Source organism: Trichechus manatus, unplaced genomic scaffold (assembly GCF_000243295.1).
Source record: "Trichechus manatus latirostris isolate Lorelei unplaced genomic scaffold, TriManLat1.0 scaffold00192, whole genome shotgun sequence".
In the NCBI taxonomy this organism is placed as follows: domain Eukaryota; kingdom Metazoa; phylum Chordata; class Mammalia; order Sirenia; family Trichechidae; genus Trichechus; species Trichechus manatus.
The window spans coordinates 563900-576288 of NW_004444128.1; the positions used below are offsets into that span (position 1 = coordinate 563900).

Below are 12389 nucleotides of genomic sequence, written 5' to 3' on the forward strand. Positions count from 1 at the left end.
ATCTAGTTCTTCTGGTCTCAGGCTGATGAAGGCTCTGGTTTCTGTGTCCCTTTCTTTCTCTTGGGCTAATACTTTCCTTGTGTCTATGGTGTTCTTCATTCTCCTTTACTCCAGGTGGGTCGGGACCAATTGATGCATCTTAGATGGCTGCTCACTAGCTTTTAAGACCCCAGATGCCACTCACCAAAGTGGGATGCAGAACATTTTCTTAGTAAACTTTGTTATGCCAATTGACCCAGATGTCCCCTGAAACCATGGTCCCCAGACCCCTGCCCCTGCTACTCTGTCCCTCAAATTATTTGGAGGAAACTTCTCAGCTTTGGTTTAGTTCAGTTGTCCTGACTTCCGCTGTAGTGTGTGCTGTCCTTCCCTTCACCTAAGATAATTCTTGTCTACCATAGGTGACTGTATTTTAAATCCCCTTCGCAGTGCTTGAAACTTTACTCTGAGGACAGCAAAATTTGCTGGGCAAATAGGCTAACTTCAACAGGTGATTTCACTGCTTTCTTTATCGAAAAGATATGGCCTCACTCAATCTCTCTCTTTAATCTCATTTTTTTCTCTGTATCATCACCTGCCCTATTCTCCATATCTCCTTTTTAAGAACAAGAATTTAATCATTTCTTTACCACACTTTTTCAATCATCTGTGCATTTGAACTCACCATCCCTGAAAACATGTCACATCAATCACCTCTTCTTCCTATAGCCTGTCCAATCTCACTTTCTGTTAGATTGTTCTCAACTTTCTACAAACATAGCCAAATTCATTCTATATACACAATAAAAATAATAATACCTTTAGCAACCCTTCCAATTCCATTCTTCCCTTCAAGAAGATACTTAACGAATTGCCCAATTCCTGGTAACTCCGTAAAGATTTATAATCTAACAGTTTGCCTCTCACCATCATTCACTAAACCTGTCCCTGCAAAGATTTCTCCCTGTATAAGTTATCTTTTGCTGCATAATAAGCTATCTCCAAACCTAATGACTTAAAATAACCATTAATTATTGCTTACAGTTTGCTAGCTGCTGGTTCTGCTGATCTAGGCCTGACTCAGCTAATCTCAGAAGGACTTGCTCATGTTTGTGTTTGCTCACTGGTTGTCTGGTTTGGCTGGTCAGGGATAGCTGGATGGCTATTCTTTCATCTAGCAGGCTAACTTAAGTTTGTTCATATGGCAGGATTCCAAGAAAGAGCAGAAGTATAGATGGTCTCTTGAGGCCTAGACACAAAACTGGTACCTTGTTATTTCTGCTGCATTCCACTGCCCAAAGCAAGTGTCAACAAGGAGTAGGGGAATAAACCCCATGTCTTTATAGGTAGAGCTGCAAAGTCATTTTGCAAAGGCCATAAATACAAGAATAGATGGAAAATTGGACCATTTTTGAAATCACTCTATCACACCTTGCTCAATCTGTTTGCAGTATTAAACAGTTCATTCTTTCATCAAATCTATCTTCCCTGGGTCTCCACAGAATTACTCCTAATTTCCCCCTACATTTCTAACCTACTCTTTTCAGTCTCCTTAGCTGTCCTTTGTTCTTTGAATAATGTGTTTCTGTAAGTTTGTTCTTTAGAGATAATTTTTCTTACCTTGGAATTGTACCTTACAATCATAAAATGCAAGTTCAGATATATCTAATTTAAGTCTCACAATAAACCTTGCTGTTAAAGCATTTTTGGGTACTTTCTATTATCCAATTTTTTACATGGAAAAAAAAAAGCAACTACTAGATTAAGTACTATTCTTAAGGACCGAAAACTAACAAATGACAACCTTGGCAACTGAGTTTTCTGACTCCCAGCATAGTATCTTAAAATGCTACTACAACATGTAAAAAATAAATATATACAAAAATATGTATATAATTCACTTAGAGGATTTTGAAATAGACACATATACAAGAATACATTTCAAAAGAATGAGATAAAAATATATATAAAAAGAAAAGCTGGGAATTTTTACTTGCTCCCCAGAATATCTGCATACCCCTAGAGTTATGCATACCGTGTTTGGGAAATTATTCATCTATAGTACATACCCTTTGGTTTTTCAAAGCTCACTTCACAGAAAGTAACCCAACCCAAAGATGATTACAAATACACTAGGCCCACAATGAAGAGAATGAAGGTATGAAGAGAAAGAAAAAACTGTGAGGACGTTTGTGAGGCAAATTTTACAGGATTTGATTATCATTTAGAGGTAATGACCATTTAGAGAAGGAGATATTCAGAATGATTTCTAGAATTTTTATTTGTTTTAGCCATTAAGTAAATGCTGATTGGTTGAATTATAGACTACAAGAGATGGGGTACCTAAGGATAGTTTTATATTTCTATTAATTTGAGAGTCTTTTCATATGTCTACAGACTGTTCAGGACTTTTCTAATATAAAGGATCTATTAATCTTTTTTGCTTTTTCCTGTACTGGAATGATTTCTGTTTTTTTCCTTAATTTAAAAGAATTCTCAATACATCTAGTTATTAGCTTTTTGTCTATATTTTTCAATTATCTTCTTTCAGTTAGTAACCCATTCTACGTGCTGGCTTTTGAGGAAAGCATCTCATATTAATTAGTTAAATTAATACCTCACTTTCTGTTTTGTGCTTTATCTATTGTTTAAAAAATATTTTATTACCATATCATAAACATATTCTTCAATATTACTTTCTAGAATTTTATGAAACATTATCTTTCAAACATAAGTCTTTACTCCACCAGTAAAATATTTTTGTGTATGATATGAAGTAAAAGGAAAAAATACTTTTCCCATATGGATAATCTATTTTTATAGCACTTTTATTGAAAATTCCATCTTTTCTCCACTAAACTGCAAAACCAACTCTGTTATAAATCAAGTTTCCATATATATGTGGCTCTAGTTCTGGTTCTCTATTTTATTACATTGGTCTTTTCGTCTAGCCCTCATCAAAACCACATTGCATGATTACTAAAGCTTTGTAAGAACACAGGTCTCAGAACATTTTACTTTTTCTGTAGATTCTAGACTGTTTCTAGAAGTCCCTCATGTACTCCATTGTCATTACCTCTGCGTACCAAAGGGTATCTATCCTGACTTACAGACTATTTTTGTCTGTTTTTGTACTTTATATAAGTGAAATCATACAGTATATATTCTTTTGTGTTTGCATTCAATATTATGTTTGTGAGATTCACCTTTACTTTGGTGTGTTTGTTGTGTGATTGATTACATTCGTGTGGCCTTTCTAGTCATGGTCTTTTAACTCCACCCAGGTGATTGGGCAGGACTGTGTGACAGGGTAACTGTGGCCCATCAAGGGGATTGGTCAGTTTTGCCTGAAAAGAGAGACAATTCCAGAGCAGAGAGGAAAATCATACCACCATCAAGGAAGAACAGCCAGGAGCGGAGAGCAAGCTGTAACCCTGAAGACAGTGAGAAGTGGTGGCAGAAGAGACCCAAGAGACTCAGCAGGAGACGGCACAGTGATGCTTCCCGGCCTGCAGAGAGAGAAAGCTAAGTGCCTTTGGTGAGACGCCTAGAGCCAGGGAGAGGTGTGCCTGCGAGCACGGTTGGGAATAGGCTGTCCTGATGGAAGAACCATATCCTGAGTGTTCCTGAGCCTTAATTGTAACTGCTACTTCCCTAATAAATCCCCATAATCGTGGGTATGGTCTGTGAGTTCTGTGTGGCCATTGCAATGAATTATTGAACCCAGCAGAGAAGTAGGGAGTGCTGAGTGAGGGATAGTTGGTGTCAGAATTAGTAAAGACAGCAGACAGAGGAGGCTTGTCTGGCCTCCACCTAATGGAAGTCAGCCTTGTGCTGTTGATCTTGGTTCTCCTTCCTGCTTGTAGGGTTGGAGGAGGTCAGACACTGCCCCCATGCCGTTTTTACAGTGTCATTGTAGTGTTCCTTCTATTAGCAAAATTCCCTAACTCAAACAGACATAAACAATAAGGAAATGTATTCTCCCATGTACATGGAATTCCAGATGTCGGACAGACTCCAGGCATGACAAAACTGGAGCCTCAATGATATTATCAAGAAACAAGTATTCTTCTACTCTGCACTGCCATCTTCAGTTTCAATTCCATCTGAAATCTTGTACTTAAGATCACGATAGCTGCCAGAGAGACTATCTGCTAGTTTCTTGTGTCCAGCAGCATCAATGGAGAACTTCTCTCCCAAGCAAAGAATATAAGTATTTTCCTTTGGTTGGCTCGTGCCAAGTTAAAATATAAACCTACCCAAGGACTTAAAGAAAACATAAGGGCAATAATTAGTATTCGAATGTACCTGTCGAACTCTATTCTAGAAAGACAGTAATTCTTATTTTCAAGTGCCCACAGAATATTTACTAAATTGATAATAAGATCCACTGAAAAACTAAATGTCTTCCAAAATTAGAAACAGAATAGAAAAAAACCCAAAAAACTAGTCTTTTATATTGACCTATCTTGTTACCAGCACATGAAAAAATAACATAATATCTACCATGTTACAGCATGATGCTTTATCAGTTATCAACAGAGAAATTCAGCAACATTAAGATACACATTAGTCTTAACCTATTTTATGGGGCATTTTGGTTTCATATTATTAATGCCTTTCAGGAATTATGCTCAATAGTCCTTTTGTGTGTATTTGTGTGTGCTTCATTACCTTGCAATTGTTTCACCAGCAAATGTAACAAATATAGCATCCACTCATACTTACATTGTAAATAATTATGTCAAAAAATGCTTTGCTTGCTTGTTGAATATAGTTAACATTGCCACAACTGGCAAATATTTTTGGATTTGATGTTGCATTAGCCCCTTATTACATCGGACTTTATCTCCTCTATATATTTATACGAAACCCTGGTGGCGTAGTGGTTATGAACTACGGCTGCTAACCAAAAGGTTGGCAGTTCGAATCCACCAGGTGCTCCTTGGAAACTCTATGCGGGCAGTTCTACCCTGTCCTATAGGGTCGCTATGAGTAGGAATCTACTCAATGGCAATGGGGGGTTTTATATATTTATAAAGAATGAAAAATCTCAGCTCATCCAAAAGGTATGTACCTCTGCTAATGCTCAGTTATATAGGAACAAAATATAGAAAAAAAGGGAAAGTGTATGTAAAATGTGAATTTACAACTTTCACACTTTGGATAGTAATTCTCATTGATAGAACACTTACTCTGAAGCGGTATTTTGCATGTATCATATCCATTAATTCTCATAACATTTTGAGGTAGGTGTTATCGTTGTTTTACAAGAAAACAAATTTAAACCCCAAATTACGGGTAAGCAGCAGTAGGGCCAATATGTATTTTTTCCAGTTCTTCAATTCTAAATTTCACATTCTTTATGGATTACTTTATTTCCTTCTAAAAATCCTTACTTTCTTTGGCTGTTAGAAAATGAAGGCGGATAGAAATGATTTTCAAAAATCTATCTATTCTCATCGTTTGTTCTCATTTGTTGTCCATAGGGATAATTTTAATATTTATGACCAAATATCAACTACTTTTAAGCAAAATGCATGTAGTGTCTTCAAAACTCAGGACTGTATCACAGAAAAGGTTTCCCTGGCACCTTGTTTTGTAATATATGCTATATATTGAAATTTTGGAATATGTCATTTCCCTAACAAAAAACTCTACCCATTTTTTTTTCCCCTGAACTGATTACCATCACTTAAACACTCTCTTTCATCCATGATTTTTATCAGGCACTATGGTATCTTCTTCACTGCTTAGGAGGCAAAAGTGTTATTGACACATTGTAATAAAGTGATTTTAGAACACATTTTTTTCTGCCACTGAAACAATTGAGATTATCAAATCATTTTGAGGCTTTTGATATACAAATGATTTATAATTTCTTAAAAGCTCTCAGTTAAAATAAGGCAAATTAGCTATGCACTGACTAAACTATGTCACGTCTAAAATGTGATAAGAATGAGACAATTTTTTTTAATCTTTAGATTTAAAAAGATCATTGTTAAAGCAAAAAGAACGTTAGTTTAAACGTTAGTTTAAAAGGTTAAAAAAGGATAACCAATTTCAGATATTAAAATAAGATAAATGCATACATGTATATCTCTTGAAGTGTATATGAAAATTTACCACGCTTCAAGTAACAGTCGTTGGAAGCTTTTATTTTTAATGCACCGCATTTATATACCAACTCAAAGGATCACCTATAAGCAGGTACTTCAAAAATTCTCTGGGGGTAAACAAACCAGTATGTATTAGATGTATAAGCTCTGGAGCCAGGAGCAGACATGAGGTCTCAAGTTATAAATATTACTTTCTTTATAAAAGGTGGTGCTTTATAGAAACCCAAGTAATAACCGACTTATAAAAACAAGCACAAAATGTTGGCCACTTAAGAGATAATGCCTGAAGCCTTTAGGGGACTTAAGAATGAACAAACTGAATTAACTCAAAATTCTTCATCCCTCAAAGAAGCAAAACAGGAAAACTTCAACAGGTCCTCACAACACCCAGCGAAGTTCAGGCATTAGAAGGTATTGACTGGCACCCAGTTCGTGCTGTTTAAAACCCGCCCCTCCGCTGCTAGGCCTCTCTCCCCGGAAACCATCAGCAAGAAAGTCCTCTGCATAAGCGAGGATTCCAACGGCTGTTGCATCTATCTCAGCCTCTGCGGGGCCCAACGCGTAGCGCCTCCCGGAAGTGTCCGGGGAGAAGACGAGAGATGAAAGAGGAGAGCGCTCCAAAAGTTCCGCAGGCGGGGCGCAGGCCGAAGCGTGCGCCGTGGGGTATGGAGGGATTGGGAGAGTAGGGCACACGGAGGAGGCGGGGCCCATACAAGGCCCGCCCCTTCCTGGCTGGGCCTCGGGCTACAGCCAAGATTTGGGAGACTCCAGGTCCGGGGTCCGGAGGCCTGACTCGGGTTCCCGAAGTGGCCGCTCCTCGTTGTCCCCACGCGGGTGTGGCCCCCGCTGTTCGAGGTGCAGCTGAAGCAGGGCCCGGCGATACATGACCTCCAGTTTCTCCAGCCGGGCCCTCAGGGCCCTGGGGCTGTCTGGCTCGTCCTCAAGGCCGTTGCCTCTCGCCCTCCTGTTCGCGCCGGCCGCCTCGGGGGCCGTGGCTGCTTCCGTCGCCACTGCAGGTGCCTCGTCGCCGCCCTCTCCGGGGAGCTGCAAGGCCTGACGGAAGAGGCTGCGGTTTTCGCGCTTTAGCCGTCGGTTCTCCAGCCGTAGCCGGGCGTTCTCCTCGCGCAGTCGCGCGTTCTGCCGGTCCCGCTCGTCCCGCGCGCGGATGGCCTCCAGGTGGCTCGCCGCCAGGTCCGCGAACCGCTCTTCCAGCTGCTGTCGGGCGCCGCCTGCACGGCCTCGCCAGCCCACGCCGCCGCCGCCGGCCCCGCGAGCCCGGCCCGGGCGGCCTTGTCCACAGCTGTCTCCGCTGTTGCTTCCGCCGCCGCAGCTCCCGCGCCTAGTGGCGCCACCACGCATGCGCCACATCGGTGTCGCCCCCGACTGCGCCGCCAGCGCCGTGACAGAGGCGCGGGCGAGTTCCGGGCCCGGCAGGACGGCCGGGGCGACGGTGCAGGAGGAAAGGAGGTGGCAGGCGACTGCTACTGGCCAAGGGCCAGAGGAGGCCGGGAATTTGCCCGGGCTGAGGCGTGTCTTGTCTCCTGCAGTGGAGCTGCCCCCCTGGGGCTGCGATCTCCGGGACCGGCGCGCACACAATGCCCCAGGGGAGCGCGTTGCTGCTTCTTGCTCTGGCCGCGCTGGTAAAGGCGTCTGTCTTCAAAGCTGGGTTCTGCCAGGGCGCTGCCGTGCAGGCCTGGGCACTGCAGGAACCAGCCGGCCTCGCCCCGCGCTCCGCGCTCCGCGCAACCACCAGTGGTTACCTTGCTCTTTGCATGGTAATCTCAAAGCAAATAATTTTAAAAAATGGTGAGTTCTGGGACAAAATATGGAGCAAGTTGAAAAGATGTAATTACCTCATTTAAAACCTAAGAGGTTTAACGTATTTCTACAGTTAATGAAACATTCAGTACATTTGAGCTGAGTACCTGCCCTATAGAAACAAAGTTATATTTAGTCTGATCAGTCCAGTCCACAAAATCTATTGAACTCAAAATGTGGCCCATTCGTTCAAGAAACTAAGTAAGTTCCAAAAGTTCTGGGGACAGATGGATACAACTCATTGAATGAATCAGGTTCCCTGTATTTTAAGGAACTCAGACTGCAAAGTAGCTGGATAGTTGCAAAGTAACTTAAGGCTTAGGAAATGATGCCAGAATCTCTTCGGCAGATATAGGTGTAAAGGCAAGAATCTGCATCCTTATCTAGGTTCCAGGTAATTCTCACTTTCACTAAACACTCCAAACTACTGGAGCAAGTAAACGAACATATGAGAACTGTGGTTCAGAGTGTGGTTTCATTGAACAGTACAAATAAAAATAACTAGGGGAAAGTATATTCATTTTTTTATACCTTGATTCTGCCAATAATTTTGGTAAATACCACAAACAAAACCTACCCTCAACTGTTACTATCATTTCAAGTAACAAATGTTTAACATCAAAAAAGAAAGATGTGATTCCAGAATTTCAAAAATATAATTAGTTTATGAAAGACTATATTGTTTTTAATTTTCTCCATTAAAATCAAATGCTGAAAACATTGTTGCACACCAGCATTGACTTTTCAGCGGACTATTGAACCAAAAATATGGCTTTCCCCATAGGGTGGCTATGAGTTGGAACCAACTCAAAGGCACCTAACAACATAATGTATATAGAGAATGTGGGAGAAAATGCTGGTGTGTAAGGAAAGATAATGGGTTCTCAGTTTTAGTTATGTGGAATTTTAGGACCTGTGGGACAAGAAGATAGATACGCCAAGTAAGCTAGACAAAAACTGCATAAGGCAGAATCATTCAGTCCCTGAGTACCAGTGTTTTATTTTTTTGGTTGGCTCTAATCCCCCAGTCCCCACATTTGTAAATTTACTAGTATTCTCTTTCTACTGTTTACCAGCTTAAAGCTGCTCTGCTTCTCTTGTAGAATATTTTAAATATTGATAACTAATCACTGTAGTGAGAAACTTTTAATTCTGGAATCCAGATTTCTGGCTCCTTGGAGTTGAGGTGACCCACTCAGGCCATTTGCCAGTAGATGTCCCTTTGCACTTTGAGCCTTTAAGGAACTATTTTTCTAAAATCACCTTCAAGTCAAACAATAGCCTAGTAAACAGCTTAGTGAAGATGGTTTTGCCTTAGGCATTGGGCTCCTTTGGAGAATTACAATGACCTCCAGGAGACTATACTGCTATATAACCTGCTTCCACTGTTCCCTCTTCGGAGTGCCTTCCGGATCCCTTTGGGTTGATGCTGCCCCATTCGAATCATATCTACTTACAATAAGTATATTCTGTTACACTAATTTTTGGTGTTTAGTTTTTTGACAGTACTGAATCATCATAGGTTTCCTAAAGAAAGGAAGTATTCCTAAGCCATTCCTAAAGGGCTTGGTTATATAAGAAGTCCTCCCATGGCCTCCTCTCTACTCCCCACCCAAACCCAAACTCCTCTCCTTTGCCTTGATAGATTTATGAAATAATGTGTAATGTGATGAAAATCAGGAAAAACTGATTAAGCAGAAGGTCCAGTAAAACTGCTGATTTGATATAATTAACAGTAACTAATTCTACATGTATCCCCCTAAAAGACAGAATCCACTAATTCTACCACTGTGAATGAGGCAAGTGGTATACATTATTATCTTTGTTTTGTTAAAGAAAATGAAGGAAGCGTGGGAGGGAAGAACAGAAACCATGGTGGGGGGGGGCAAAGAAAAAACATTCAGTTTTAGACAGTCTATCAATAATAGTCATAAAGATTATCTGTGCATAGCAACAATCATCTTATGGTTAATGGAGATTTCACTAATCTTCATAAATGGGAGGTAGAGACAATGGGTTTAATTTCTAACTTGAAATAAGATTGACACACAGGGTGACTAAAAGTAATCTGCCAAAATAATAGACCTGTATTTAAATTTACGTAGAATAATGTCAAAATCGCACACTTGAAGATGAACGTTGTATTTAGTAAGAATCGTAGCACTAAACTTAGTAAAATGGCTTCTACTCATTATAGCTTGTTAGTGGCCTACTTATCAAAATATTGTTGGTTAAATAATACAATATGCATATGAAAATGAAAAAATCTGAAAAATTGTGCAACAGATAAAATTTAAATGAAACAGGCTATAATAATCAGAGGAGAATATAAAAAAATTGCACTCTTTTTCTTAGTTATCTAGTGCTACTGTAACAGAAATACCACAAGTGGATGGCTTTAACAAACAAAAATTTATTCTCTCAGGGTTTAGGAGTCTAGAAGTCCAAATTCAAGATGCCAGCTCTAGGGAAAGGCTTTCTCTTTCTCTTGGCCCTGGGGAAAAGTCCTTGTCTCTTTTCAATATCTGTGGGCCTGGCGTTCCTTGGACATCTCCGTATGTCTTGGCATCAAGCTTTCCCTGGGGCTAGGAGGTTCTCAGTGCAGGGACCCCAGGTCCAAAGGATTCACTCCACTCCTGGCTTTTCTTTCTTGGTGGTAGGCGGTCCCTCTTTCTCTTGCTTCTCCCTCCATTTTATCTCTTGTAAGATAAAAGGAGATGTAAGCCACACCCCAGGGAAACTCCCCTTACATCAGATCAGGGCTGTGACCTGAATAAGTGTTGCATCCCACCCTAATCCCCTTAAAATTAATTGGCTGATCACATCAGGTCATATCATGGGGGATGATTACATCATTACGTAACTGCCAAACCACTGAATCATGGCTCAGTCAAGTTGACACATATTTTGGGGGAATACAGTTCAATCAATGGCACTCTTAATTAGGAAAAAAAAAGATACCTGTGCCTCTGTTTAAGAAGGGAAGCCTCTGAACAGAAAAAATGCTTGCTTGCTAGTTAAGAAAATGTTTAAAGGACATAGGTTGCTTTTTCCTGACATTGTATTTATTGTCCTTTAAGATATTTAAGGAAAACAGGTAAGAATTCTCCAACAAGAAACCAGTTTTATAAATAAAAAATAAAAGACTGTGGTGATCTATTTGCATTTTGTGTTTAAGAAACTCCTTGACTAAGGTTATGAAGTTTAAAAGAATAGAAAAATGCAAGTAAATCATCTAGGGTATTTGCTTTTGCTATTCCTTTTTTAAAACATTTTTTTTTTCATTAGGTACCTTTTTGTAAGTAGTTTAATAAGGAGTATAAGGAGTTCCTGTGTAGTATAAACAGTTAAGCATTGGACTACTAACCAAAAGGTTGTCAGTTTGAACCCCCTCAGCGGCACTTTGGAAGAAAGCCTGGTGATCTGATTCTGAAAGATCACAGCCATGAAATCCCTATGGCGTGCAGTTCTACTTTAAAACACGTGGTGTCACCATGAGTCAGAATCAGCTTGACAGCAACTGGTTTTAATTGTCCCCTCCCCACAACCTTAATTCATATTCCCTAATTGTTCAACAGTTTAAACCTCATGTACAAACAAAACTTTTCTGTCTCCTATCTTAAGAACAAAACAGATGTACAGATAAGGTTAAAATCATTGTGCTTCTTAATATAATGTCTCAAATAAAGCAGTGTTAACAAATTGGAGTGACACTATTTTTTGCTCTATGCTTCATGCATTAATTTTAGTATTTCTCAACATCAAGTTTAAATGACAGCTGTTGAATTCCTTACCCTTTTTTCCTGTCCCCTAAACAAGTTTTTCTTTCCCTACATGGAAACTGTTACATGTTTCCAGATACTTGTTTGACAAAAATATCCTATAATATAGAGTTTGTTTCCTGCACCTCCAGTTGATATCTAAGATTCTTTTATTGTCATGCTTATTTGACTCTCATTTCTCCATTTTGGAATATTTCCTATGAAGTGAGTCATTAAAAAACAAAAAAGTAGCCTTCAAGTTGATTCCAAATCATGGTGACTCCATGTGTTGCAGAGTAGAACTGTGCTCCATAGAGTTTTCATGGCTATGACCTTTTCGAAGCAGATTGCCAGCCCTTCCTTCAAAAGCACCCCTAGGTGGGTTCAAACTACCAACCTTTCCTTTAGTAGCCAGTCATTCAACCAGCAATTGACTTGACGGCAACAGGTTCCCCCCCTCCCCCCCCCACACACACTGGGAAAGTCACCCTACATCCAATTTCTCGCCATCGATTCTCTTCTTAAAACATCCTATGTCGTCTCTTCAAATGCATCTTTGATCAAATTCAATTTATGCAACAATTTGAAGACTGTCCATAATCTGCATGCCCTTTGTTTCCATGTTTCCCTTCCATTACTCCTCTGATGGTCTGTTTACTCTACTGCCAAGGGTCATCAAGTTCTTTTGCCCCTGGAGTTTTGTCCTAATGTG

The 12389-nt window shown here is 40.1% G+C and overlaps 1 protein-coding gene across 1 annotated transcript; it reads right to left on the minus strand.

Moving 5' to 3' along the window:
• Positions 1 to 3827: 3827 nt before the first annotated feature.
• On the minus strand, positions 3828 to 10351 carry TUSC1 (tumor suppressor candidate 1). The gene has a single exon (XM_023741842.1). The coding sequence runs from the start codon at positions 7464 to 7466 to the stop codon at positions 6843 to 6845; it is 624 nt and encodes a 207-aa protein (XP_023597610.1). The 5' UTR covers positions 7467 to 10351; the 3' UTR covers positions 3828 to 6842.
• Between the last annotated feature and the right edge of the window lie 2038 nt (positions 10352 to 12389).